This window comes from Apium graveolens, chromosome 3 (assembly GCF_009905375.1).
Source record: "Apium graveolens cultivar Ventura chromosome 3, ASM990537v1, whole genome shotgun sequence".
Classification (NCBI taxonomy): Eukaryota; Viridiplantae; Streptophyta; class Magnoliopsida; order Apiales; family Apiaceae; genus Apium; species Apium graveolens.
Genome location: NC_133649.1, coordinates 93,211,561 through 93,236,708, shown reverse-complemented (window position 1 = coordinate 93,236,708; position 25,148 = coordinate 93,211,561). Strand labels below are relative to the sequence as shown.

Sequence of the window (25,148 nt, the reverse complement as noted above, 5' to 3'; positions counted from 1 at the left end):
TTCCAGCCCTGAGTGTGTCCCTGAAAATATATAAAGCATCTTTCTTCCAATGGCAAGCCCTGTCCGCGACGCCTGTGAACATCAACTTGTAGGGCTTTTGAATCTTGAAAACATTGGTCAATTTCTCCAGCTCCTTGGCATCAGGGAATGTATTGATATGATCAAATGCGTCCAGATGAGCATCAAAAGGATACTCGTCCCCACGGGTGTTGATCATATCGATCAAGGAGGAATACCTTGATCGAATAGGAAACTCGCTTGACTTTCTGGCCACGTTCATTTTGGCCAAACGAGCTATTTTCTTGTCTGCCATATAGAAAATACAGAAAAGAGCAAATTTAGGCATGAATCTATGCATATAAAGTGCATAAAATTTATATGAGACATAGAATTAAAGCACATATTTGGAAAAAAAAAGAACACAATGGATATACCTAGAAAGCTTGAAGATTCAAGGGTTTGTAAATGGGAAACTAAGTTAGATCGTCGTAGAAAGCTTTGAATACCCAAAGAAAAGACTTAGATTTTTTAGAAGGAGATCAAGAAGCAAGAAATGAGAACACTATGCCATAAGTGGGCTACTGTAATACAAGTGTTACAAGGAGCGTTACATTAGCTAATAAATTTGTGTCCTATTGTAACACTGTTTGATTAGTGTAACAATAGATATAAAGCTAGTGTTACAAAGGAATGTCGGTGTTGCACAACATGTAACACCATCACTTGGTATTACAATAGTTACTTTTTTGATTTTTAAAAATATTAAAATGAAAAAATATCATAAATTAGTATTAAAATTATATTCTGGTTTATTAGTGAATGAAAAATGTAATATATTAGTATAATAAAATTTATAAAAATAAATTACACATAAATATAAAAGATTCTTTATTTATTTTTATTTAAAATATATAATATATAATAATTAATTTTAGAAAGTAAAATAGAAAAATATAAAAAAATGAAACATGAATTGGTAGATGAATTATTGGCGGCCATCTTTCCCCCCAAAATGAATTATTATACTCACAAAGCTCATCTCAAGACAAACATACTCTCTAATCCGACTCTCCCATCTCTCTCTCTCTCCAACGACCACCGCACCCCGCCTCTTTGCAACCTCACCGCACCGTCTCTACAACCTTATCGTATGTTTAAGGGCTCAATTAATTAATTAGTTGGGCTTGTTTTTGAAATAAGGGCTTTGATTTTGAGTTTAAATTAGGGATTTCTTCAATTTTGAGTTCAACTAGGGCTTTTATTTACTTAAACTTCAACTAATCCCTCTTTATTTTTATTTGCAAGGCTTTTCCATATCTTTGTTTTTGCAGTGTGATTGTGGAAGCATTGAAGGTGGATAGTCTCCAGAAGCTTTGTTCGTCGTTGAAACCCATCCTCCGTTGAGTGGTATTAATTCTTGTTATACTGCTTTCAAACCATCTATTTCTATTCAAAATGAAAGGAAGGAGACACGTTTTTGTCTTTTTATTAAAGGAATTTTTTTTTGCCAAGCTTTTTGCTTATAACTTAGTATCTGTTCCGATAACGTGGTAGGGGAGAATCGAACCTTGGTGGTTCGAAAAGGCATAGTCCTTATTTATTAAAGGAATTTAAATCAAATGGAGGGTGAGGAGAATAGGGATTATTATGAGTTTGGAGCTGTCGATGTTACAGATAGAGTGGTGGATTTTATTAAAGATGTTGTTATGCATCCCGAGACTTGGTTGGATTTTCCTTTGCCTGATATTGATGACGAGGAAGGTGATTTCTGTAATATTGGTTTGTGTTTGCTTTGTTTTACTGCATTAAATGAATGTTTACTATGGTTGATTAAGCTGATTAGATTGAGTGAACGAGTTTATTCAAGATTTTGCTTACTCTTTTAAGTCAAAGGAAATGATTAGTTAAGTTAATTTGAGTTGTGTTAATTGCATTTTTATAGAATTTGAGGTTAAAAATTATGGTCTTGTTGTGTTACATGTTGATTTCATAATATGAGAATTCAATTTATATGATACAACTATTGTATAGAAAAATTGCACGCCCTATACATTTGAGTTCAACATTCTTGAAATGTATGATTTGAAATGGATAGGTAAATGCTGAATCTTCATTCCCTACAAGGCAGCACTGCATTTTTTAGACTAGATAATATTTTATAATACAACAATCTACTATTTAATCGTTGTCTAAACTGATTGATTGTCGATCCTGCAGAGTCCGACTCCAGGCCTCTGCCCAATAATTATGCTCCTGCTCCTGCTCCTGCATACAATCTCGTGTTATTGACCAGTATCAATATTTAATGATTACCCAGGTTAGTTAAGCTAAGCAGTTATAGTTTACGTAATCTAAACATATAAATGCAGCATTCTTCAATTATATTGCATATATGCAGGGATCTCTGGATGCACTTAATAACCAAAAAGGAATCCAGGCTTTTAAAATATACACCTGGTGTTGACTTTTAATATTGTCACACAATATACATCTGGTATTTCTAAGTATCACACAATGAGTAGCATCATTATTGTCATAGTTTATTGACAAAATATCTTAATTCTCATGTATAGATGCATGAAGAAGCTTCTTTACATCTTTACTGAGATTATTAGTAATATACCTAAAAAGAAAGTGAAAGATGACGTGGTTTCGGGTTTTTGATGGTCTGTTCTAACTTCTCACATGTATTGCAGTGGGCGTGCTGGACGTGAAGGACCTGGGAAATGTTTCCGTCTTTATCAAGAAAGTTTATTTGACAAGCTTCCTGATTCTACAGTACCAGAGATCAAGAGGTTGGACCTCTTAAATGTTATATTGCAGCTTAAAGCTCTGGGCGTTGACGACATTTTTGGATTTGACTTCATGGAAAAACCATATGAGTATGTGTAGTAAATCATATGCATTTTGGTCGAAATATGCTTATACTTGCTACAAAAACTTGCAGATCTTTATTTTTTTGGATAAATATAACATCTTCGTATTGATTATGTAAAAGATAAACCTACAGATGCTGCATATAAGATCATCTGTTTAGTATTTTTGTCATGGAAGTGTTATGTTTAATCAAATATTATTATTTTATTTATTTTTTTGGTTATGCAGCATCTAGGCTTGATTTTATTCTCTCACTCTCCGACTCATTTGTCAGGAGTTAGGTTGACAGAGTACAGAATTGACAATAAATATAGGTTTGCTGGAAACTTTGGAGAAATCGAAGAGAAAGCAGTCTGTTTAGTGGAATGATTATCCCATTTTCAAAATTAAATATACCTTTTAAAATGGTGATAACCTAATAGGTATGGAATCCAGGCTTGAATATCCTAGCATTGATGGCAATGATCTACTTCCTGGGGTTGGAGCATGAATGTATCCTTCAAGGTGCGTTACTCTTCTTGTTTTAATTTCTATCTCACATTCGTTTATTTGTTCAGTGCATTAGATAATTATGAACCTTTTCAGGGGTGCTACAGGGGCTGTTTGGCAACAGAGACAGCTGTTTGTAGCTACACCAACTACGATAGAGTAAGTAGTACTTTAAAAAGATCTTACTCATGTATTACAATATATACTTATATGAGCAGAGTAGAGCTAAAAGTCTGATACTTGTATGAGCCAAAATTTAGCAAATGAAAGTTTGGCTTGTGCTGTATTGTGAAGTGTGTACTGCTCGACTATGAGATACCGTTGTTCACTAATTTGGCTTCTTTTATACTGTTGGGATGAAAAAAAGAATGTCCTATACATGTTTTAATTTAGAGATTTATTAGAAATTCCTCTTTTTGAACAGGTTCTCTAGAGCAAACCGAGCAGAACCAGAAGCACTGCTGTAATAAATGTTGAAAGCAAGAGAGAGCATGGATCAGGAAGAAGCCCTGGACAGAAGCAACATAAAAAAAACTTGGATGGAAGATATTTGTATAAGTGGAAAGGAAGTCAAATGCAGCAAAAAAATATAGACGTAGCAAGGCTTTTCTTTTTCTTCTTGTTTTCTTTAAATCATAGAAAACTTATGTAAAACACATGAATATGTAATTTTACTTGCTACATTGTTCTTATTTATGTTCAAGTAATTTTACTTGCTTTTCTTATAAATATATAAAATTGTAATGAAATCGAAAGCTAGGCCATTGAGAATAAGATTTAAAAATAATAATATTATAAAATTAATATACCCCATTAGTCGTGGGCCCCATTTATGCAATCTTGATCAAGATATTGTATCACTCATTTTGTGTTACATTTGGGCCTGTTAGTATTACAGTAGGTTCCTATTATAACGTTTTCCCCTCTGTTACAATAGATCAGTGAAGTGTTACATTAGGGTGTCTATTGTAATGCTCGTATACTTAACGCCCCCTGGTGTTATAATAGACCTATTGTAACGCTTTTGGGGCCTATTGTAAACTATTTAGGCATTATAATAGCCCACTTATGGTGTAGTGGAAGTGAGGAGAAAATGACTCAACTCACTTCCTTATATAGGCGACTAGAAGAAGTTGAAGGGACAAAAAAGCCCATAAAAGTAGGAGCCCAAAGCAAAAAGCCCAAATTCTGGAACTTTCCAGAATGTTCTTGAAGATTCTTGAGAATTCTAAAAGAATTATAAAAAGGAATATTGGAGGCCCAATCCAAATTGGATTTGAGAAATCGAGGCCCAATCCAAATATGATTTGAAAAAATGGAGGCCCAATCCAAATAGGATTAGGAAAATGGAGGCCCAATCCAAGGACCAGTCCAAATAGGATTTGGAAAACCAAGGCCCAAACCAAATAGGATTAGGAAAATGGAGGCCCAATCCAAATTGAAGATTAAGTGTAAAACTTTAAAGACCAGGATCGAGGTCGATATCCAGTTCGCGACTCCTACTCGAAATACTTCGAACATGAGCCTCTAAAAGACCCATGGAAAAGACCAAGATCGAGGTCAAAATCCAGGTCGTGACTCATACTCGAAAATCTTCGAACATGAGCCTCTAAAATGCCAATTGAAATGACTAGAATACAGGTCTATCAATCGACTAGGATCCTGGTCGAAATCCTGGTCATAGATCTTGATCGATTTTGTTCGAATAGAACACATGGGCTGACCAAAATTTCGACCACAATCCAGGTCGTCCAATCGACTAGGATCCTGGTCGAAATCCTATTCATGGATCCTGATCGATTTTGTTCGAATAGAACCCAGGGGCTGACCAAATTTCGACCACAATCCAGGTCGTCCAATTGACTAGGATCGTGATCGAAATCTTGGTCGTGGATCCTGGTCGAATGTGTTCGACCAGACCCCAGGGGCTGGCCAAAATTTTGACTAGAATCCAGGTCATTTAAACGACTAGAATCCTGGTCGAAAAGGGTAGAAATAAAGAAAAATTCTAGAAATTTCAGAAAAATTAGAAAATTCCTGAAAATTAAGGAAAAATCCCAAAAAAATAAGGGAAAACCTTAACAGTGCCAGAAAATTCCTAAAAAATTAGGAGCAGAGGTAAGAAAATTATTAGGGAAGCACTGAAAACTACCTTGAAGCAACGTACAAGGCAAATTGTTGTGAATGTGCAGGTCGCTCCACACTTAACGTAAAAAAAGATACCCTATAAGGGAACAAATGAACTTAACTTCTACTAAATCTTTTACGATTTCCCAGAAATTGGGGGGAAAATGATAGGAAGTAAACTAAACCCTGATTGCGTAATTAATATCGCATTAACACTTCTAGAAAATGTGGAATAAACATCGGCTAAAAACCGATGTCTATGAACAAAAAAATCCGATATCTTCGTGGGTGATGTTAAAGGCCCCCCATTTAACATCGATTTTAAAACGATGTTAAAGAATACTATAACATCAGTTTTTAAAAATGTTGAATTTCTCATGCACATCTAAATCTTCATATATTATCATATAATGATAGATTTATCAATTTAAACATATTTGAGTTAAGCATAATATTTCAATTTACCTATTAAACTGATGTTACTAATACCAGTAACAACGGTTTTAAATTAAAACCGATATAAAAGTAATTTTCGCATCGGTTCTTTACTTTAAACTGATATCTATTGGTCATAAACCGATGTCTAAAAACTTTATAACATCGGTTTTTTGTTTTAAGTTTTTTTTATTGTAGTATTTAACATCGGTTTTGTTTGATGCGACTGATGTAAATGTTCAACTAAAACTGATGTATTAAGCTTTGATAGACATCATTTTGCACTGCAATGATGTATGTACTTGTTTTATTAATGCACATTTTAAAATTAATATATTTTTTAATTGCAAAACTTCAGTTATCATTACCAAATCAAGATGATAAAGTCTTACAATGACTGAAAAACCAGAAACATATAATTTTCAAAGATACAACAATAACAATCCGACATCTATTATAAAGAATAACAACCAAAGTAATTTATATCTTTACTATTCTGAAGAAAGAATAACATAACTCTTCTTTCAATCAAATGTATTGATGTGTGCGTGCCTTATCGTGCCACCGTGTACTTCAGTCCCTCCCATGTTTGGATTCTTCCAGCTCTTGTACAAATCCTGGATGAGCTCCTCCTATCTATAGTCTTGGGCAAAAACCAATACAGCATACTTCATAATCTCAGGCCAATCTTGGGATTCAACAATCTATACTCAAGCAAAAAACCTGGTATTAAACGAAAGAAACAATAATAGATAAATAATAATTGAACTGGTCGGATAGACAACAAAATTAACTTATATCAAACTTGCCCAATTCCATAATGAAGGCATTGTAAAAATGCGACAAGAAGAGATCAGTTTAGGCATTTAGAAATTTTAACTCTATCCTCTGCCCGACATGTACAATTTTGTTTCGACAACTTTGTTGACACTTAACACATTAAAAGAACTAGATTGCTTGACGTAGAAATTGGTTGGACAAAAGTTCCAGTCAATCTCTACCTAAAAGATCATCACTAGCCATTAGTTAGTTTTAATTTGAAGCTAATTGAAAGGAAACAAGACTTGATTAATTGAAGTAGATCATACCTGTATACTTTCAGTGAGTAAATTAAGCCCATACATTTCTGCCACTCGAGTATTCGCAATAACGCCCACTTCTTCCAATTTATTTGAACTAACAAGCTGGAAGAATAAAGTTGTTGAGAGAACCAACACAGGTCACAAACAATTTGCAAGAAGATAATAATGACACCACTAATACAACCTGAGCAGAAACCGCTTCATCATCCACAATTTCTTTCACGATGCCTAATTTATTGAGGAAATTATCGCTTTGAGTGAGTGCCTGCAAAGGATAAGTGCAATCATTATACATCCCAGTCACGTATTTTGAAGTACGAAACCTCTATTCAGACATAATAACGTTAGTCTTGTTATCTGAAATATAGCACACAATATAAATGGTTGTTTATATACAGAACATCAAAAAATGCAAGAGGTAGAGCCACCAGGCTTCAGCAAATAATAGCAGAATGTCAGTTTCAAGCATCTCCTTATTATGACTTATTAAATTTACAACAAAGTAGTAAGTTTCAAACAGTTAAATATGACAAGCAGTCACCAAACTGATTTGATATCATATGGAACAACATCTTCAGCATTAACCGGAAAACCTGACTTATCATAGCTCACAAATTCGTCTTGAATATAACGATAATGTTATAGACAGAGCTAAAAAACAAGGAGAAAAGAAGAGTACCCTGTCCTCCGACGACCGTAATTGAAGGTAACGCGTCCCAGATAACAGGCAACGGGCTTTCTTCACAGTAATCACCATGAGCACTACTAGTTCTTTGTAATTCACATCCAATAAATAACAAAAACACAACAAAAAAAAACTAAAACAAAAGTGTAGAAACAAAAATAAAAGAAAAAGAGACACAATTAGTTATATATATAACTGAAAACAACAACAAATCTGTTAAAAAGCTAAAAATTGAAATTTAAAAACCACTTAGCGGAATAAGGATAAATAACAACATAGATAGGCCGACTGGAACTTCATCTGCACCTACTTAACACAAATCTAACGATTTATTGAAAACAAGAGTTGGGGTTCATGTAATTGAAAGATATAATTCAAATTAGGGATCTTAATTGTGAGTTCTTGGTTTCAATTTGGAAAGTTAGGTTTTGAATTTAGGGTTCTACGTTGAGAGTTCAGAAAGATGGGTGGAGAGGGGAAGTAAGAGTGATGGAGAGAGAGAGAGAGATGTTCTTCCGTCAGAGAGAAAGTTTTGATAATTTTGATAGCTTTGATTTTTGATTTTATGTTTTTTTTAAATGTATATTTGAGGATAAAGTTGAAAAGAGGGGGAAAAGTTGAAAATAATCTAAGGCAAAACGGGGAAAATTTAAGAGGGAATGAAATTTTGGCTAGGGGGAATGGGGAAGGCGCGCTGCTGAATTTTTTTTAACAAATATTTAACATCGGTTCTTCTAATAAACTGATGTTTATAAGCACAAAAAACATCGCTTGCTCAAAACCGATGTCTAAAATACTTTTTACATCGGTGAAATAAGCAACCGATGTAAAAGAGACGATGTCTATTCTACTTTTTCTAGTAGTGTAATTATACTCGAGTTGGGCTGACAAAAAGCCCATTATAAAGGGCCCAAAAACCTGAATATTAATTAATTTCGTAATTGATTAATATGGGATAAATCAGCTGATAATTAGAGTCCAAATAAAGACACAATTTCTTGGAGATTGGCCTCCAAAGAATCTCATATGATAAGGAATCAGTTTCCTACTTCCTAGAACTCCAAAGTCCATTCTAATTCTGAGACTTGTCCACCAAGTCTCCTAACCCTAACCGAATTCAAAGGCATCCCATGCCTATATAAGGGCCCTCACCCCACAATTCAGAACTATGTTTTTTGACTTGATCCTTGACAAATAACGAGGTACGTAGGCATCTTGTTAAGGTAGATTGAGTCACGAAACACAAGAGCAATCAAATCGAGACTCGAAGCTCACGAACCCTAGCAATAAATACGATCTAGTTTTTAATCCATAACAAATCCATACTATATATTATAATAACCGGAATGGAAGTATAATTTGGTTCATCAGTTATTCCCTAATTTTGTTAGTTAAAATAAATAAATAATGTTATATATCCGCTAAACTATTAAATTATTAAACTACTATACACATAGTCTACTTATCTCACTTATTCAATTATTAAAAAAAATAAAAAATTGTTATATATCAGTTAAACTACTAAATTGTTAAACTACTAGCTATAATATATTTATCCTACTAAACTACGACCACACGTTATCCTATTACTTTTTTTATAAATTTATTATTATTATTATTATTATTATATATTTATATAAATAATTTTAAAATTATAATATAACAGGATAAATAAAAAATTTAAATATTAATGGAACCCGTGCATCGCACGAGATTTAAGTTAGTATTGTTAATACACATATATTAAGAATATCTGATTGTGATATGGTACTTTGAATTTTAAAAAGCACAAATTTTATAAACCTTATTATTGCTTACAACATCTTCAATAAAAAAAAGTTTAGCAAAAAAATCGTGGTAATTATTTTATATAATATGTATAAATTTGGACACTCCAACCATCTAAAATCTTTAACTAAAATTATAGTCAACCTTCTCGCATTGGCCAAATTTGTCGAACCAGCGGTAAGCATAAATTTAAGAATTTTCAATAAATTTTACATAATATTTATTTTATATTATTTTAACCAACAATTTTTGATTTGGTTAAAAATTATATATTATTTTTTTAAGGTACTCTTCATCATTTTTTAACTCAACTTTTGCACACAGCATGTGGCCCAGGTCATTACTCATTACATTACCAGATCATCCTAAAAATGATTGTACACTACCCCCATTTTCATTCTTGTTTTTTTAAAAGAAATTGCTCTGTATTAATTTATCACCAGGACAAAAATAATACTACGAATCTATTCAGGAAAACAAGATCGTCTAAACTGTGCAGCTGACAAGAGATTATATTTTTGAGACTGACAAGAGATAATTAAATAAGCATTAAGCATTTAACCTAATTTCATATATAATATGTAATATGATAAATATATAATACACAATATTCTACTCAAGTAATAGTATTGTATGTGCAAAAATTTAACTATGTACACAATGTTTCCGTGTAACAGCATTTTTTAAAATAAAGTTACAATATGAATATTTTTGATATATTTTCCATAACTTAATTGTGTGAACTATTGTCTTATTCCCCCGGAACAAATTCTAAGTGTAAACTATACATAATTTTATACTTACTCATACGAATGAACAAATTAAAAAAAAAATAATTAATGTACCAAATAAGAACATGAACTTATAAATTACAAATAAACACTGGTACAACTCAATTTAATATGAAAATATTATAGTTATTATAATATTATATATATGAGGATTAAGGGCCCATTAGAACATCTCCAATAGAGATTACTAACAAAATTGTCAAATCATGACAAATTATTAAATATATTATTTTTTAATTTTCTCTCACATCCATGACATTTTTGATAATATTTATTAAAATTTTGCTCCAACTTTAAAACTTGCCCATGTGGTCTCTCTATATTAATTTATATTTAGTTCAATATAAAAGTGGATGAAGTAATATACACATATGTTTTTTATGAGTTTTTGCTAATTTAGGAAGTTGACAGGATGTTGCCAACTTTGATAGATAGAAAACCTTTTGGCAATCTCCAAACTTCAATAGGTAGGCAATCAATGATGTCATGCCACATAAAACGAACAACAAATTCTTAAGTCCTATTTTATAATAGATTTTTTTGGAAATGTCAGTATATAATCGCAAGTGATAACATTATCTTAATATATGTAGGCCTATCTAAATTCTGTAATGAACCAGGCCCTTTTGCTATGGTCCTATGTTTATAAGATAAGAGATGGTAAGATACATTATCCCGGTTCTGAGTTGTCTAAGCCCAGGCCCGCAACCCAATAGTATAATTTGTAAAACATATATTAAAAAAAAATTAAGTTGTTCTTGAGTTTTGCTTGTTTTTCAAGTACTGGTATTATGAACTTCTTCACATTTACTTATTCTTTCTTGGCTGAACACGCTCGGCATATATTCGTTTCTTGTTTTTAAGATGTCTGTCAATGTACTTAAGAAGCGCCAGATTGTATATATACACGTATGCGGGGTGGTGTTAGATTTGTAACGATATATAAATTTACTATTATCAATGGTGTTGGTAGAGGCAACATCAAGAAATTATGTAGATGATGAGTATTTGAAGGTGGTACAAAGGGCTCGGCGCCAACTTCGTGCTCTCATCTCTAACAACAGATGTGCCCCCATCATGCTTCGCTTGGCGTACGTATTCACTGTCCCCGCATTTGTTATTCATTTATGAGTAATGCTAGAGTTATAAAAAAAAGTTACAAAAAATTGTCACAAAATAACATTGCATGGGTGATGTGACAAAATGAAAAATTTCAATTGGTCCTATTAATGTAACTTGCAGAGGTCTATTTATATTTAGCCAACCAATATGTGACATGTGTCATTTTTAACTATTTTAGTAACTCATTTTATACCTCTAGCTTTTTTCTTCATTTATAGTGTTTTTTTGTTGTTGTCGTGGCACTTCCTAGAGATAAATTTGTAAAAGTCGATGTTTATTGTTAGTATGAAAAAATATGTGTCATTTTCAAATTTATATTTAGTCCTCTTAATGCTCGACTTGGCTACCAAAAACGGGCTTATTAAAACGTACATAAGCATGATTATGGTTATATACGTTTAAGTTTTTCTTCTAGCACCTTGAGTTTGGAACGAGTTGATAACTTAACATACCGGTACACATAGACATAGTACATTAATCCAGACGTCTTGATTTGCAGGTGGCATGATGCGGGCACTTACGATGCTAAAACAAAGACAGGAGGCCCAAATGGCTCAATCAGGAATGAGCAAGAGATTAAGCATGCCGCCAACAGTGGTTTGCAAATTGCAATTCAATTATGTGGTACTTCTCTTTGTTCATTTTTGACAACAAATGAGAGATATTTAGGAATGACACACATTAACATTTAAATCAGATAAAAATCTTACTTGAAACTACAGTGACAATCTAGTTAAGCTGTTCTCTGTATCTGTCCTTGTTTCAGAAGAAATAAAGGCCAAGAATCCGAGGATCACGTATGCAGACCTTTACCAGGTGACTAAGAAATAAATACAAATAAATCCGAAATGCATTTCCTATAGGCTGTCTATAAGTTGTGGTAATTAGCATTTGCCATAGCTGACCAGTTCTGCTGATTCTTCTTGGTATACTTATCCCCTGTCTCCCTATCCTCTTCTTTGTATACTTTATTCTTCTTTGTCTTTGGGTTCATTATAAATTAACGCAACCATAATTGTCAAATGATGCGGATTGTTTTCTTGTACAAAACAATCCGGTTGAAGTTTCACGCAGTCTATCTTAAAATTTCAGCTAGCTGGGGTTGTTGCAGTTGAGGTCACAGGAGGCCCTTCTATCGACTTTGTTCCTGGAAGAAAGGTATGTTTTAAGGTCACAGTCACAGTCTTGATTCACCGCATTTTTATATCAAGTATTTCATATATGTAGTTTTCCTTAACCAGGATTCGCTTAATTCTCCAGAAGAAGGGCGTCTTCCTGATGCAAAACAAGGTATGTTACTGAAATGATAGATCATGTTGAATTGTTTCTTGTATACACTTGTGAACATGAGGGAAAATTTGATATTATTAGTGAATGAACCAGACTCACGGGGCTAAGCAAAATCGTATGCACAAGCTTGTTTACCATTTATGCAAGTCACATGTCCTTGTAAATTTCTTGCAGGCTCGTTGCATTTAAGGGACATCTTTTATCGGATGGGATTATCAGACAAGGATATTGTTGCATTATCTGGGGGGCATACGCTGGTAACTTTCTTTTAGCCGATTTGCATCAAAATATGCACTGTCAATTATATAAAAAATTTACTCAAAATCATAGGTTTGTGTATGTTGTTGCAGGGAAAAGCACATGCTGATAGATCAGGCTTTGATGGAGCTTGGACAAAGGAGCCACTCAAGTTTGATAACTCATATTTTGTGTAAGAATTTTATTCAAAGCTACCTATGATTGTATTCTTGCAGTACATTATGCAATAATATGTCCGTAAACTATTTCTCTCCTAAACAACAATCAGGGAGCTTCTAAACGGGGATTCAAATGGATTACTAAAACTTCCTACTGATAAATCTCTACTCGAGGACTCCCAGTTCCGTCATTATGTTGAAAAATATGCACAGGTATTATGGACTACAAAATGTATGCATAGGCCTATCTGTATCTGTTGTCCGAACACAGCTTGATAACAATTATTAATTTTTGGTAGGATGAGCAAAAATTCTTTGAAGACTATGCTGAATCACACAAGAAACTGTCGGAGTTGGGGTTTTCTCCGCCCTCTTCCTCTTGTCCCTGGACAACAAACTCAAAATATACAGCAGTTGTCGGAGTTGCTGTTGCTGCATTTGTAGTGTTCCTGAGCTATTGTTATGAAACTTACAAGAGAGTCGAGTAAGAAAAAGGTTAATAGCATCATTATAGAATATTCAAGAGAAATGATGCCAATATCGTTCCTAAATTTACACTTGAATTTGCTATGTAAGTTATTTTATAAGAAAATGATGATCAATGAAATGCTTTAACTTAACAAAACCACTGCTACCAGGATGAGAACAATAAATGTTGTGTTTCTTAACTTTAAATGAGCTGCAGTAAAATACACTAGATGTGTATGCTCATGAGTTCTGGAATTCTGAGTCACTGTTAATAGGACTGCTACTTGTCCAATACGCATAGGTAACCACAAAAATAACATCTTTAGCTCCTACTAAGTTTAAAGAAAAGGGGATCGATTTGATCTCCGCTGCAAAACTAAATGTACATAGCTTAGTTGTTAATAATGTAAATCAGGCCTTTGGACTTGAGGACAGCGTAATTTCTTGAACACCTGCCTCATTGCAATCTTTTAGGAATAGTCAGTATCAGGAACACATCACCGATGGCCTCAACAACCTATCCAAAATTGCCACTTGAACCCGTAACTCCAACAAGAATGGCATGCTCAGAGTCTGCGATATATATCCTGTCTAGCACAGTTAAGAAACCCAACTTTGCAAGCATAAAAGCGAGATGCAAGAAGCCGGATCACCCATCAACAGAATTGTGCAATCAACTTTGGAAGCCGGATTACACTGAATGATAACTGAGCAACAGAATTGTATAAAATATGGCAGATACCCTTATCCCTTTGATAGAGAGTCGAGAGAGTTACTTATATTCCATCACTCTCTCATCCCCTGCAGTACTTCATACATTACACTAGAGGAGTGACAATATAATTTATGATTCCAAAATAACAATTCTTCTTTTAACCATCTATAGTCTCTGTACTCTCACCCGTGTTAAAACTCTTACCCTTCATTTCGTTAGAATATATATTTATATTTATTATTATATTAGGGGCAGATTCTATGGTTAACCCATAAAGTTAAGTAACTAAATAAGATAGATGATGTTTCTCATAGGTTGAAATTTGCTAATATTTTGATAAGCAGGTGTGATGTATAGTAACATACCCAAAACACATGCTCCTGAGAGTTTTATTTAACTGTAAAGTAATTTTTCTTTCTTTGTATTTAATAATTTCTTTTCATTAACCTTTTTGTTATTCTTTTGTACTATCATTTTTGTATATTGTAACTTTTGTGTGTATTCCCTTTTTTGTGTTCATAATTTTTTTTGTCAAATGTTTAGTAAATTTTTGTATTCAATATTTTATTAGTTTGTTCAGTTTCATATTTTTTACCTTGCGCTATATTTTTTGTGTTCTATAAATTTTAGTCTACCATAAAATTTTTGAGTTCTTAAATTTTGTATACTATAATATTCTTATATCCAGTATGAATTTAGTATTTTCTAATTTTTTGTGTTCTGTACTTTTTCTGTGTACTGTTATTCTATCATATTTTTGCGTTCTCAAATTTTTGTGGTGTAGTTCTTTATTTTTTATCTTACAATTTTGTGTAAATTTTTTTTATGTACTTTTGATTTTTTTTTGCTAAGTATCTAAAAGTATATATTCCTAAAAATTTATAGGATGCAAAAATAAGTGCGAGAAATAAAGATTACGGTACACACAAATATTGAAGTAAAAAAAATAAAAAATACAAAAAACTAATAAAATATTGGAAAAAAATTACAGATTACAACACCGTACGCAAAAATTACAATACACAAAAGTTATAGTTACAGAACACAATAAAATAGTAAATTAGAGTACACAAAAATTATGGTTACGGAACACAACAACACACAAAGAAATGTGTGAAGATGCAATTATACAAAATTAAAAAAAAGTATAGTACACAAAAAAACAATTAAAATAAAAAAATTAAAATTGAACACAAAAGAGATTAAGAACATAAAAGAATTATTGAGCACACAATAATAAAATAAACAAAAATTATGAAAAGCAAAAATAAAACTAGAAAAAAAACTGTTGCCAAAAAATTATTGTACACATATAAAAATAAGAAAAAATACATAACAAAATTATTTCATAATACAAACAAATTATAAGTCTGAAAATATATAAAACTAATAAAACTGAAAAAGATTTGAAAAACTTACCTTTTATTGTTTTATGTTTAAATTTGCAATAATAAAAAATATTTCATACATATGTAAAAATAAGTTTTGTAAAATCTAACTCAAGGTCATATTTTCAAAAATTAACGTTTAAGAGTAGATATATAAATAATACTAATAACTTAAAAAGTTAAAAAAAAGTATCTAACAAAGATAAAGAACAAGAAAAACATATTGAAGACATAATAATAGGAATATCAAAATTTTACATAACCGAACAAACCACGTTTAAAATAGAAGAGTTTGGACAATGACAGTTATTTTGATTAAATACTTGACAACACATGTTAAATGTAATACACCCTGATCAATAAGATCCAATCTAACGGCTTGCATACTAGTTACTCTAGAAAAGAGTTACTAGATGATCCCCCTCTATTATATTATATATATTAGGTTATTTTCGGTATTTAGCTTATATTGATTTTTTATATAAGTTCACGCATGTATTATAAATTTCAAGTGGATTGTAATAAATTTTACGTTCCTCTTATATCTCTAAAGCTATCATGGTATCAAAAGTTAGGTTTTGAGTGATTTGAGTATCAAATTTAGGGATAATCATAAAAGTTTAGTTGAATTGTTAAAAAATAGAGTTACGTTACAACAACAAAAGTTTCTTCAAAATTCATAGGAAATTTTCTGTTCAGAACAACCAACTTGTTTTTACGATTCTCGGAGTTTTAACCATTGAATCATCCTGAAATTTTAATCACATCTTTTTTGCATCAGTATCCAAATTTTGAACGGTGAAGATCGTATTTGGAGCTCCATAAATTGATTTTTTGATGGTTATAACATGTTACTGTTTAATTTTAGTTCATTTTTCTCATCGTTGTTGATCTTGTAAATTTGGGTTATTTGATTGATTGGGATGTTACAGTTGTAGTAATTGATTTATCTACTCGAGATTTGATATTAGTTTTGGATTTGCAATCGGAATTGAAATTGGTTTTAGATCTGCTTTCGGATTTGATTTTAGATTGGAATTGGTTATTTTGAGTTTGGATTTGATTTCGGGTTTGGTTTCTTGATTGAATTTGGATATAGTTTAAATTTGGTGTTGAATTTGTATTTGACTTTGTTTCTGATTTGGTTTGAGTTTAGTTTAAGCAATATCTCGACATGTATGTCTCATTATCAACATGTCTTTTGTCAAATGGTACTTCAAGTTTATTTTCTTCTCTACGGATTCTGGATTCGGGTACATCTCATCACATGTCTCCTCATTGGTCGTCTTTCGTTTCATTTTCTAATGATTCATCTTTATCCATCATGACTGCTGATGGAACTCCTATGCCGTTATGAGGTGTTGATTTTGTAGTTACTCAAATGGTGCTTCTCTTTGATGTTTATTATATTCCGGATCTCAAGTTAAATCTTGTTTCGATTAGTCAATTATGTGAATCTGGTTATTTGATTTGTTTTTCTTCTACTACTTGTTGTGTTATGGATTCGAGATCTCAAAAGGTAATTAGGAAAGGTCGTAAGCAGGGAGAACTTTATGTTTTGGATGAACTCAATGTATTTAATGTGAGAACTCCTAGTGTTGATTTATTCTCTTTTCGTTTGGGTGATTTGTCTTATGACTTCTACCTATGGCATGCTCTTTTAGGTCATGTTTCTCAATCTCATTTACAATTTTTAGTTTCAACATGAGTCTTATGACAACTAAAAACTCATGATATTTCTGATTGTAACAGTTGTAAATTAGCGAAATTTGTTAATTTACCTTTTCATTAGAGTGTTACGTATTCTCTTGTTCCATTTGATATTGTGCATTCTGATGTGTGGGGACCTGCTCCTATGCCCACAAAAGGAGGACCTAGATATTATGTTTCGTTTATTGATGATTTCACTGGTTATACATGGATTTATCTTATGAAGCGTAGGTCTGATTTTTTGGATATTTTTAATGATTTTAGAGCTCTTATAAAAACTCAACATAAAACTGTCATTACATGTTTTCTTTAAGATTTGGGAGGTGAATACATCTCTAACGCTTTTTGTTGCTTGCGTATGATGAGACTATACGTCAAACCTCATGTACTGACATTCCTCAACAAAACGGTGTTGCTGAAAGAAAAATCGCCATCTTGTTGAAACAACTCGCTCATTTTTGTTGTTGGATGATGTTCCATGTGTATTTTGGGGTGAAACACTTCTTACTGCTGTTTATGTGATTAACCGAATTCCAAATGCTCAAAATTCTGGTTTTCCACCTTTTGAGAAATTATATGATGAAGTGCCTGATTATGCTTCATTGCGTGTCTTTGGTTGTACCTGCTTTGTTCTTAAACCTCAGATTGAGCATATTATATTGTCTGCTAAGTCTGCTTTATGTGTGTTTTTGGGCTACGGTGTTACCCAGAAAAGATATCGTTGTTTTGACCCAATCAGTGGAAAATTGTATATTTCTCGTCATGTTTACTTTTTGGAACATATTTCATTTTTCTCTGTTCCTACTAGTTCGCATCATATCACATAAGAAGAGCTTATTCGTATTGATCATTTTGACATGAACATTGAGGATGCTGCAACCACAAATTCTAATACTTCAGTTTCAGAAGCATCTACATCTCAAACTCCCACATCTCGACCGACTTCTACATCTACATCTCAGACTCCGACATCTCCACCTGCTTCTACAACCAGAGATTTCAGATTCTCTTCCCACTCAATCGTGTACCAAAAATTTGACTCCACCGCCAGTTCGACAGTCTACTCGCGTACATAAGTCCACCCAACTGCCTGATTTTGCTTATTCATCTTATTTCATATTTTATATATCAAACTTATACATGGGATTTAGTCCCATTGCCACCAGGAAAATATGCAATTGGTTGTCATTGGGTATATAAAATTAAGACAAAATATGATGGATCCGTTTAGCATTATAAGGCTCGACTTGTTGCTAAAGGTTACTCTCAAGAGTATGGCTTGGACTCTGAAGAGACTTTTGCGCCTGTTTCAAAGATGACGACTGTTCGTTCTTTGATTGCAGTGGCTTCTGTTCGCAAGTGGAAAATATTTCAGATGGATGTTAATTATGGTGATCTTCACGAGAAAGTTTATATGACAACTCCTCCCAGTCCTCTGCATCAAACATGTTATGTCTGCAGACTTCGTAAATCTATTTATGGTCTTTGTCAATTATCTCTTTGTTGGTTTGAGAAGTTTTCTACAATTTTTTATTCACTTGGTTTTCGTCCTAGTAATCACGATTCTGTTCTTTTTGTACGATCTACGAGTGCTTGTCTTACCTTATTGTCTTTATATGTTTATGATATGATTATTACTGGTAATGATTGTGATGGTATTAAGTCATTGAAACATGAGTTGACTCGTTATTTTTTTATGAAAGATTTGGGTTTGCTCTGTTACTTTTTGGGAATTGAATTTGCAAGCTCACCAAAGGGGTATCTTTTGTGTGAATCTAAATACATTGCCGATTTGCTTGACCGTGCACGTCTTACTAATAACAAGACTGTGGAAACTACTTTAGAGATGAATGCTATATATTCTCCATCTGATGGTCTTCCCTTCGCAGATCCTACTTTATATCGCACGATTGCTGGTAGTCTTGTTTATCTCACTGTTACTCGTCTGGATATTGAACATGTTGTTCATATAGTTAGTCAATTTATCACTTTTCCTACTACCGTATGTTGGGCTGCAGTTCTTCGTATTCTCAGGTATCTTCGAGGGACTCAGTTTCTGAGTCTTTTGTTTCCTTCTAACTCATCTTTAGAGTTACGTGCTTATAGTGATGCTGATTGGGCTGGTGATCCTGAGGATCGTAAATCCACAACATGTTTTGTATTTTCCTTGGTGATTCTCTTATTTCACGGAATAGTAAGAAATAAGATGTTGTTTTGAGATCGTCTTCAGAAGCAGAGTATCGTGCCATAGCTTCCACTACTTGTGAGATTTTTTGGTTAGGTCGCTTACTTGCAGATTTGGGTGTTAGCCTTCCTAGTTCCACCCTATTATATTGTGATAATAAGAATGCAATTCATATTACACGTAATTCGGTATTTCATGAGCGCACTAAACATATTGAGATTAACTGTCATCTTACTCGTCATCATCTACTGCAAGGCACTATCTCATTACCTTTTGTTCTTTCTTCGCTTCAGATTGCTGATATTTTTACAAAGGCTCACTCTATTTCGAGATTTCTTTCTTGTCTGACAAACTCTCAATGCTCATTGCTGCAACATCGTGAGTTTAAGGGTGGATGTTAGAATATATAATTATATTTATTATTATATTTTATATATATTATGATATTTTCGGTATTTAGCTTATATTGATTTTATATATAAGTTCAGACATGTATTATAAATTCCAAGTGGATTGTAATTAAGTTTTATGTTCGTATTATATCTCTAAAGCTATCACATTTCACTAGTAGCTTGGCCAGGGTAGATGGTTTCATGACATTTTTTGGCCCAAGTTAAAACTCTTTCCCTTCATTGTACCAGCTGCTTGACCAGGGCACAGAATTTCACAACATTTTTTGGAACTTAATTATGCATCTCCGCTTGCATGTCCCTTAGCGGGAAGTTCCTGGTGAGCATCTCCAATGGTTGACACCCCTCCTAACTTTTCCACATAATCAAAAAATTATATTTTATATTATCTCTTCTCCGTATAAATTTTAGCACCCTTTTTCTAGAAAAACACTATAATGACTGACATTCCAAAATGCCAACTTCCTTAATTTAACAAAAAAAATGCATAATAGAAATATATTAAAGAAATAGTATTTTATGCATCATTGGGATCCCAAAAGAAGTCGACACCCTATGCATTTCAACTTTTGGCACCTAATGTCACCTAATGTCATCTCACTTGACACCATAATGGTATCCCACAACTCTAACAAGGATGTCAAGCCACGTCATAATGCCACATGACATTGGCATCCCTCTTGACACCCTCAATTAAATATGCCCTTAGTTTCCCTTCAGGCTTCTTCCTTATACCCGTATGAACACCGTTGATATAAGGTATTTTAAAATGAAAATGCCAGAGACCCCAAAAATTGTTGCAATTTTTTTTCTCAAATTATGTTATAAATGGTAACTTTCCAATGATATGTGTTATACAATAAATGCCTTAATTAACAAGACTAAGTCACTTTGATAATTCTAAGATTTAGTTGAATTGTAATTTTTATGTAACATGTAATGGTATTTCTTGAGTCTATAAAAATGTTGAAGAAGACTAGAGTGGAGTATTTTTCAGTAAACATTCAACAAGCTAGGAATAAATCTCCGGAAGAATATTAAACCCGATCATGCCTCGGAATGAAGATAAAAAGCTCGGTGAAGAATAATGTTGTAGATTAAAAAATGTTCTAAGTCAAATGTCAAGAAGTCACAGATCAAGGAATATCGAGAACTACTCAAGCTTATCGAGAAGTCAATTTGACTTTAGAGAAGTCGACTTGACTTGTAGAGAAGTCATTTTTCTTGTAGAGAAGTCATCTCACTTATAGAGAAGTCACTTTGCCTATAGGGAAGTCTCTTTGCATATAGAGAATTGGAGATGTCGACAAGTAAAAATGCATGTAGAGATATGGAGATATCGACAAGTCAAAACACATGTAGAGAAGTGGAGATATCGACAAGTCATCTACACATATAGAGAAATGGAGATATCTAAAAGTCATTTACACATTTAGAGAAGTTGAGATATCGACAAGCTATTTTACATCGCGATACAAACATCTCTATACACTTTAAAGATCTCGATAACAGCTTCAATTACATAATACAACTTTCATGAAGATTCAGAGTTATCAGTCAACAAACCGTTTTATCATTAAAATGGAAAGTCTATAAATACAGCTTGAAGATTACAAGATCAAGGTCCAAGATGAACTGGACAAAGGAGTGTAGTAGACTTGGAAGATTGCATGCAGATATGCAGCACTTAAAATAGAAATAGACAAAATAGATTTTGAAATTGTGTTAGTCTATTTTAGTGCAATCTATGTAAACTGTGCATGTTAGTCTATAAAGCATGTCAGAGGTCCTTTGTTCAGTAGTAACACAAACATTCTAGTATTTCTTGTATTCTCTCAAGAACTTGAAGCTAAGTTATGAGATATCAAGAACTTAGATTTGTAGCACAACATATTTGATTTTTTAATAAAAGATCAAGTAAGTTGTGATTATTTCCTTTCTGTGTCTTTTACAGTTAATCGATTATCACTACAGATTACTTAGACTGTTGAGTTCTAGTAAGCCAAAATACTCAACTTGATTTTTTTAAAAACAAATCTCATTTTTTTAAGTAAAAACAAAGAAACACACATTCACCCCCATTCTGTGTGCAATTCATACCTAACATGTGGTATTGGAATGCGAAATTCTTCATCTTAAGGCAAGAACTCACCTAACATGTTGCAACATATTAATTTTTAATGAATCAAAATATAGCAGCCCGCACTTCCGGACTATTAAATGTAAATCAAAACTAAAATAAAATTCAATTTAATGATCCAAAATCCTATTACAAAGGTGAGTATTACAAAAGCGCAGTTAACGGAAGTCCAAAAGTCAATCTACTTAAATTCCAAGTCCTCGAACTTCATTGCTATCGAACTCGAATTTTAGACGAAACCTGAAATACTAAAAGAATGAGACGCGAAGCCCAGCAAGCAACTACCATTTGATGGTTTAAAATAATATTTTATATACTTTTTTGAAAAACACAACTTGGACATTAATCACACAACATAGATCATATAGAATCACACATATATTCGATAACAATTATTTCAAAGACGCACACAACATGTCAAAGAAGTGCACTCATTTACCATAATTCACTAAAATTAAAATTCTTAATCAAATTCTTTTCTTAAGTCCCACAGTCATAAATCACATCTTATGCCAGACTTTGCCAGTGACCGACATCTTATACTTTATGCCATACTTTCCATGTAACCGAGTTCTTATTCTTATTCGATGGGGGGCTAGTTAACGTCCCTCGTCAAGTGAAACCGAAGCTTGACAAGGTATCGATGTGTTCTGAAACGTGCGTAAACTAGTTCTAAGTTCAATATATCACTCTACCGAGTGATCGGATCCTAATTCTTATACATGACTAAGACCGGAGATTTTCAAAAATTCATTATCTTTTTAATCACATATCCATACCATACTTATAATAACTAAACAAATGTTAGAGAATATCTAGTCACACATAATAAGGCACATTACAAAATACATACAGAGCAATAAAGATTCACTTACGTAATCAAACATATAATTCATGTTTCAAAATATATGGAGTAATGGATAGTCACTTACAAAACAAGTAGGCAAATAAATAATACAGAACAACGGAAAGTTACTTACAAAACACATAAGCAGACAAGTAATGCGGAGCAACGAACAGTTACTTACCTCAATCACGCAAACAAATAATTCACATGTATCGCATATTCAACACTTAGCAACTCATCAAACATGAAACATCTAAATTCTTGAAAGTATTCACGATTCCAATTCTGATCAGATCCTTATTTAGCCTATTTGACCCTCTAAATAACGTTTTCTTGAAAAACACGAAACACAAAAGTTGTAGAGAATAAAAAGATCTTTCTGAAAAGTCCAGAACTAACGAATTCAGACTTACGATAATTTTTTTACAAATTTTACAAGATTATTGACGTATATGTATAAAACCTTACGAATTTTGATATTAAAGACGATAAAAATGAAAAAGGTGTATTTATAACGATACAAAACCCTATTTCTTAATATAAAAGTTATCCATATTAAAGTCTAATCCAAATTATAGACACATTACTCTACTTTAATTTTAAATCCTAGTCATTATCTAATTTTAATCCTTTTTATTCTATTATTCTATTATAAATCTAATTTTTAAAAATTAAGGGATATTACACAAAATTAATTTGAGTTAATTAAGAATTAATTGAAATATAATTTATAAATATTTTAGAAATCTATGTATTTTTTTTCAAAAATAAATCTAGCTTGAAAATTTTCTAATTCTAAGAAAAATTTCTAAATATTAATTCATATTGATTATATGTGAAATTGATGTAAGGCAGAATCAAAGTGAAGCAAAAGTATGTAGAGAACTGAGTTCTCGATAAGTTAAATCTAAATTTTTACATGTACTTTGTAATATAGATTTCTCGATATAACATATCTAGACTTATCGATATCTCAGAATGGAATAATTTAATTCAATAAATTATTTCGTTAACATACTTTCGATATAAAAATAATTTTGATTTTCTATTATATTTTTGCAATAAAAATCGAAAGTAAAAGGTTCAAGTGGCAAACTCGGTATTTGTACTACATATCGATGTGTCACTATCTAGTTCTCGATAAGAGTTCACAAAATGACATCTGGATATGAGTTTTCTATAAGCTCCATGTGACTTATCGATATAATTTTATCGTTTCTAATTCTCTTATCGTGAAGTAATATCTCCACACTATAAATACCCAGACATCTTGACATAACCCCTCTTTATTCTCTCGAGATCTATTTTAACCTAATTATATAGATTTTTCTCAATTTCACATCTCTATAAGCTTTTTTTTTTCTCAAAAACTTACCACTCATTTTTCTCAAGTTTAAGAATGGCATTCAATACCAACACCGTAAGAGCAGTAATCCCCAAGGATGGAGCCAACAACCTGACATTTGTTGATTCAACACAAGCACCTGATAATTTTAAGTGCTTTATGAAATTTGTCTCTGATTCATACCTTGCAGGAGCTGTTACTGCAAATCCAACTTTGTACTTACATGTTTTAAATGAATTATGGAATACAACCATTCTCACTATCACTGTAGATGACGGTCATGCTTTGAAAATGGTGGCGACATGCATAATTAAGGGCAAAGCTGTGGAATTTGATGCCCATGACTTGAACATTGCTTTAGGCATTTCCATAAAAAATTAAGTTGCAGTTCCTACCTCTCAAGAGATTAGAGATTTCATGGATTTCATAAACTATGCTTACAAAATGGATCTAGCAAGGCTCAACAAGAAGCATATAAGGAGAGAATGATCATTTGTGTTTGACACAATCATAAGGGCCTTCGCATGCAGGAAAACTGGATTTGACAATATCTCAAGTATGGTCCAAAAGCGGGTCTTCTCAATGGCATATGACAGGCATTTGGATAATGGAAGCTTGATTCTGAGTGAGCTAAGCATAAAGCTCACAATTTTATTGGAATCCATAGGTAAGAAAATCTTTTTTCCCTAGTTTTATAATGTCTTTCTTAAATCATAAGGTGAATGACACTCATTTAACTGAAGGTATTATTGCTAGTTTAATAAGCATTTCTAAGTCAGTGTCTAAAATTCTATTTGGATAATTGAACAAGAAAAATAAAAAAGAGGTAGATCTTAAT

At 32.5% G+C, this 25,148-nt stretch overlaps 1 protein-coding gene and 2 long non-coding RNA genes across 4 annotated transcripts; all 3 read left to right on the top strand.

Moving 5' to 3' along the window:
• Nucleotides 1–1,042: 1,042 nt before the first annotated feature.
• On the top strand, nt 1,043–2,987 carry LOC141710820 (uncharacterized). Of its 2 annotated transcripts, XR_012571074.1 has the most exons (4): nt 1,043–1,407; nt 1,555–1,761; nt 2,218–2,317; nt 2,697–2,987. It is a non-coding gene; the product is annotated as an uncharacterized LOC141710820 (long non-coding RNA). The 2 variants fall into 2 exon arrangements; XR_012571075.1 differs by lacking the exon at nt 2,218–2,317.
• An 88-nt stretch (nt 2,988–3,075) lies between these two features.
• LOC141710819 (uncharacterized) lies at nt 3,076–3,956 on the top strand. Its single transcript, XR_012571073.1, has 3 exons — nt 3,076–3,381; nt 3,463–3,525; nt 3,791–3,956. It is a non-coding gene; the product is annotated as an uncharacterized LOC141710819 (long non-coding RNA).
• Nucleotides 3,957–11,182: 7,226 nt separating this feature from the next.
• LOC141712602 (L-ascorbate peroxidase 3-like) lies at nt 11,183–13,727 on the top strand. The gene is made up of 9 exons (XM_074515599.1): nt 11,183–11,365; nt 11,896–12,020; nt 12,163–12,212; nt 12,489–12,554; nt 12,638–12,686; nt 12,861–12,943; nt 13,037–13,116; nt 13,213–13,315; nt 13,402–13,727. The coding sequence occupies exons 1-9, from the start codon at nt 11,235–11,237 to the stop codon at nt 13,588–13,590; spliced, it is 876 nt and encodes a 291-aa protein (XP_074371700.1). The 5' UTR covers nt 11,183–11,234; the 3' UTR covers nt 13,591–13,727.
• Nucleotides 13,728–25,148: the final 11,421 nt, after the last annotated feature.